This window comes from Daktulosphaira vitifoliae, unplaced genomic scaffold, assembly GCF_025091365.1.
Source record: "Daktulosphaira vitifoliae isolate Bord-2020 unplaced genomic scaffold, ASM2509136v1 Scaffold_22, whole genome shotgun sequence".
Classification (NCBI taxonomy): domain Eukaryota; kingdom Metazoa; phylum Arthropoda; class Insecta; order Hemiptera; family Phylloxeridae; genus Daktulosphaira; species Daktulosphaira vitifoliae.
The window spans coordinates 1-5,711 of record NW_026099593.1 but is presented as its reverse complement, the minus strand read 5'-3'; the positions used below and the strand labels follow the sequence as shown (position 1 = coordinate 5,711).

At 30.5% G+C, this 5,711-nt stretch overlaps 1 protein-coding gene across 1 annotated transcript; it reads left to right on the top strand.

Moving 5' to 3' along the window:
* The first annotated feature begins 3,249 nt into the window (after positions 1-3,249).
* Positions 3,250-4,410, top strand: LOC126908859 (tigger transposable element-derived protein 4-like). The gene has a single exon (XM_050691177.1). It carries the CDS (start codon positions 3,250-3,252, stop codon positions 4,408-4,410), a length of 1,161 nt encoding a protein of 386 aa, XP_050547134.1.
* Positions 4,411-5,711: the final 1,301 nt, after the last annotated feature.

Sequence of the window (5,711 nt, the reverse complement as noted above, 5' to 3'; positions counted from 1 at the left end):
AAAATATACATTATTTTTTAAAATAAATAATTCAATTCATGCAAGTTAAAAAGAAACTTATTAAATTATAAATAAAATGAGCATTAATTTTACCTTTCCATCGACCATAGAAAATATAAGAAGTTTTTTACTTCAAGTTGTTCTTCATCGAATAATACATACGTATTATTTAATTCCCTTATTTGTTGTTCTATATCTTCAACTTTTAATTTTGTATTTTCAATAGTTTCTTTCATGAACATATATTTTATAGATCGGCAAAATCTTGTTGACGACGGAGTGAGATTTTTCCAAATAATGTCATAACTATTACCACTATTATCACTATAACATTGAAGTTTAAGAGGGACAATAGAGTACATAAATACCGTTTGGTATGTTTTACTCACATTACTATTAAAATTTTGCTTATATTGAGCCTGACCACTACTACCGTCACAGCCCCATTTAGAAATCATTTCCATAGATTTTTTATTTTTTTCAACCTTGTTTATTGTTTCTATTCGAAATATTCTATTAATTGTGCGATCTAATAAGTTTTGAAGAGGTATTTTACAACCTGATTCGCTAACATCCAAATTATTTGGATAACACTTCAATTTTGCAAAATAAACCTTTTTATAAGATGAATAAATATTACAGTTCCTTTTTTTAGAACAAAGACGAATATTCAGGTATTTTTGTTTTGTAAGCTTTGTAATGTTGCAGAATTTATACTAGTTTTTTTAATAAATCCTATCAGTTAGAGGTGTGTGCAGTAGGTGTAAAGTATTTTAATAGTTGTGTATGTGATAACCTCCACTATTCAACCGGTCCGATATCTGTCATCCTATCGTCATCAGCTGACCGTACACTGTGCACCTGTACCAATATTGTTGTATTTCCCCAAATGAACGTATTTAAAGTTGGCACCACCACCACCCGGCGTCACAATCACCGGCTACTATACAAATGCCGCGACAACGTATTTTTTTTTCTTCTCTCAACTATACTACCGAGGCGACAAGTTGTCTGTCTATATAATTTTTATTGTGAAAACCAAATTTTTTTGTATTTTTTTTTGTTCTCCGTTTTTTTATTAAAATAAAACGTCGAGTTGACCTGACGTCTACTTGTGGTGTCAACCAGGCTGTTCAGTTTTTTTGTCCTCCGTTTTTTTTTTTAAAAAAAACGTCGAGATGTTGCTGATGGCGTGAGGCGTGAACTATGTCCGGTGGTGGCCGGCACTCTTCAAGAAATCAACATGAAACCCCCCTTTTCTACCTCCTTAATAACTTTGTGTACATAGCACCTCTCTTTTTTTTCTCCTTTTTATAGTCTTTTCTTATGAATATTTATATATACATGAATAATACATATAAGTTTTAAATAATTAAATTAAAATAATATATTATACATGGCCTATGTTTTTTTTTCTCTCATTTTTATTAATATTTTTTTTTTTTATCAATACCTAGTAGCTCCGTCAACAAGTAATATCTTTCTTGGCGCGGCTACTAGGGCACTGTTCAGTGTTCCCCTGGACAGTGGGTAAATAGTAGGCCCTTTGGTTCAGCTGAAACCTTACAGCTTATTATCAACAATAAATGCTAGAGCTTCGTTAGGGATATACGGAATTGGTTTATTATCATTAGAATTTTATAAAATCATTTTCATTGCTCTTGAACTATTAGTAAATAATAAAGCTTCATTTCGATTACTAGAAAAAAAAAGTTAATTTTTTTCAGCGGATAAAATTTCAGGTGATGTCATTGTAGTTAAAGTAAGATCAGAGTTTATTTTACGTCTCTTTGAACGTTCCGAGGATTCAGTAAAATTGACTTTAGGTTGGCCATCGATAGGTTTGGAACAAATTTTCCTATTTGATGGCATTTCAAATGGCGTTTTAAGCCATTCGGCGGTCGCTCTTAAAAAAATTGCATTGTGACGCTGTATTTTAGACCATTTCCTAGAAACCGCCATATAAAATGTTAAAACTTTATTTTCAACTAGTTTTGTAAAGGTAGTGCTGCAGTTAATTCCATTATATTTTAATTTTAAAAAATCAAAAATAATTACTCTTGAAGTAATATTACTGATATTCTGTAAGTTTATACCGTTACATTTAATAACATCAACCAAATCTTGGTTTAATAACAAACATTTTGACATATGAGCAGAAGCTAAAAGACACGATATTAAATATTAAATGTAATTAAAACTAATGATTCGTTAAAATTAAGTTAAAATAAAGTTTTTAATAATATACATAAAATTAAATTAAATAAGTTATACAATTGTACCGTGCCACTAAATTTTGTTTTATTTTAGACATACTATTATATTATTGTTAATATAGTTTATTATTGTTAACACTTACCACATACTTGATTATCCATTATTTAAAAATAATAGAATAATTTTTACAACTTTTAAATTAAAACAAAACTGCAATTAATTCACTGTGAAACTTATAAAAAATATGTCAAATTATTATGACGCGACGCGCCGTTTGTAACACAATATGATTAAACAGAAAAATGTTTTGGTAATAATAGTAATACAGTAAAACTCGCTTAAGACGCTTTCCCGCATAAGACANGAAAATCATTATACTACAGTAAAACTCGTTTAAGACGCTCTCGCTTAAGACGCTGTTTTTCGTCGGTCCCTAGACATTTCCTATACTAGTCAATGTAAAAACCACCTGTTAAGACGCTCAGTTTTTCTCTGTCTAATCGGGTAAAACGCTCTTTTGTTCAGCATATTACGATAAATTTTAGAAGTTTTGTGAAATAAAAATAGAATTTTTAGTATTATACGTGATCTTATCGTTTTATTTTATCGCTATACCTATTTTATCATTACTTATTATAACAGTTTTACTGTATTTCACCGTATTATGAGATTTAGTAAGTGCTGTTCGTTCGCTGGTATAAAACGTAAAGCGCTATCAATTTCGGACAAACTTAACATTTTGAAGAAGTACGATGAAGGATTGGTTGAGAAAAAAAAACAAAAGGATATTGCTAATGAAATGGGGATACCTCCTTCTACTTTAAGAACTTTATTGAAAAATAGACATGAAATAGAACAAAGCAGCATGTTAGGTGGCAGCAAACGACAAAAATTAAAACACGGGAAGTATGAAAAGTTGGAAAATGTTTTATTGGAGTGGTTTCAACAAGCTCGCAGTTTAAATTATTCAATAAATGGAGATGTAATCACGGAAAAGGCAATGGAGATAGCTGCTCGGCTTAACTTAACCANATGGAGATTGCCGCACGTCTTAACTTAACCGAATTTAGTGGATCGACTGGTTGGCTGGATAGATTTCGGAGTAGGCATGGCATTGTGTACCGGCAAATTTCAGGTAAGGCTGAATCTGTTAATAATAATGATACAGCTTCATGGAAAAATAACGTGTTGCCTTCATTACTGCGTGATTATGCTCCTGACGATGTATACAACGCTGATGAATTCGGATTATTTTTTAAGCTTATGCCAGATAAGTCTTTTGTTTTTAAAAATGAGACATGCCATGGTGGAAAGTTGAGCAAGGAACGTCTCACGGTTTTAGTATGTACAAATTCTACCGGCACCCATAAATTGAAGTTGGTCGTCATTGAAAAAAATAGGTCTCCTCGCTATTTCAAAAATGTTCGTACGTTCAAAATCGATGCTTGGATGACAGGAACACTATTCATGAACTGGATTCAACAGATAGATGCACTTTTCGGTAAACAAAAGAGAAAAATTATTCTATTCGTCGACAATTGTCCGGCTTACCCTAAAGATATCTCCACTACCAATATAAAACTTCTTTTCTTTCCACCAAATACTACATCTAAGTTACAACCCCTAGATCAGGGTATCATTAAAGTGATAAAACAAAAGTACCGAAAAAAATTAGTTCAGCGGTACTTGAGAGACATGGAGAGTACCAACCAAATTTCAACTACAGTTAATGTTTTGGACTCCATACATTACATTAGTGCCGCTTGGGATGAAATTAAACCAGATGTAATAATAAACTGTATTCGGAAAGCTGCATTTGGTGTGTTGAACAACTCTGAACAGGCAGATAGCTCACCTTTAAAAGAAGAGGACTTTCAACTTCTGCAAAATTTTGCTGATTATGCAACAATAGATGATGAACTCGTAACCAGTAGCACTCGGACTTTGGATGAAATAATCGCTGATAAGAACTTAGTGGAGAATGAGAAAGAAGACGACGATCAAGAAGAAGAAGATCAAGACTTTCCAGTATCTACTCCTACAATTACTGCTAGTTTGCAACACCTATCGGAAATTCGGAAAGTATTATCCTCTGTTGAAAATTCTGAAGAAATGTTAGGTTGTCTTAATAAAATTGAACACTTTCTTTCTGAAACGCATTGTCAGAACTTAAAACAATCAAAAAAAAGATAAATTTTTTTAATAAACACTGTATTTCCTATTAAATTATGTTTAATAATAAAAAAATAAACTAGATATTTCAATCACATAAATTTTTTTTTCATTCCCGCATAAGACACTNAACCATTACCGTATCAACTTTTGGCCTTGAATTTCTGTACATGACCTTATAAGGTTTAATAAAAAAAAATTGCGAAAAAAAATTTTTTTATTAGTTGATTTAAAAATGGAACTTTTGGCGTTTGGTACCACTGTGCGGCGGACAGAGCTGAAGGTCACAATTTTCTCAGATAATACTGTGTATAAAATTAATTTATTAATAAATATATTGGACTAAGTGTATTGCAACTCTATACTTACTTGGTAGTTAGTCATTGAACTTAATATATTTGCTTTAACGAGCATCGCGCCGGCGGACAGCGCAAAGAAACTTACGAATATATTTTTAGTGTTTAATTTTTGTTTTGGTGATTATTGTCTCGCATCCTTTCAAGGCGTTAGCGCCGGGACACATCGGGCCACCATAATTCCTACTTAATAAATTTTTTACATAGATATAAATATTTCTGAATCTTGTTTTGGCCAGGCCAGAGAAAAATTTAAGAAATGTTGGTGTGGATCTCTCAATAAATATACACTCTTAAAAAAAAATACTTATTCAACACACGTAAAAAAATCAATAAGGACAGATTATAAATTATATTTCTAATAAAATATAGAGTGATTAGAATCTTTTACAAGTAAGATCAGTCATAGACTTTGTGTAATTACTGTCATATTATTTAAAATTTTGAATCGTTTTTGTAAGTAACTATATTGACTATATGCCGTATAGTGTAAATTGTATACTTAGTGCATGCATTTAATATAAGAATCAACATTGGATTACTTGAAATATTATTGCATTACATAGGACGTAAGGTAAGTACAATTTAACCTATGCTTTCGAACTTCCTACAATCTATTGCGTAATAAACCATTAATAATTAATAAAGGAAACAATTAATTAATGACAAAATGAATTAATAAAAATTAAATGGGATAAATTAAAGAAATTATATAAAATTAATAAAAAATTATAAATATCAAAACACATTTAACTTCCCAATATTCCATCATCAAGCCAAAATCTAAACATATCTTCTTATCATATTATCTTATTATTTCTTCTTCTTATTATTATTATTAAGTCCTATTTAAACTATGCTTTCTCAAGATACCTTTTATGTTTTTCTTCTTTTCTTTCTATTTTATTTTTGGTTTATTATAGTACAATGAGACATTTAGTTTTTAAAGTACTCTATTTCAAAAAA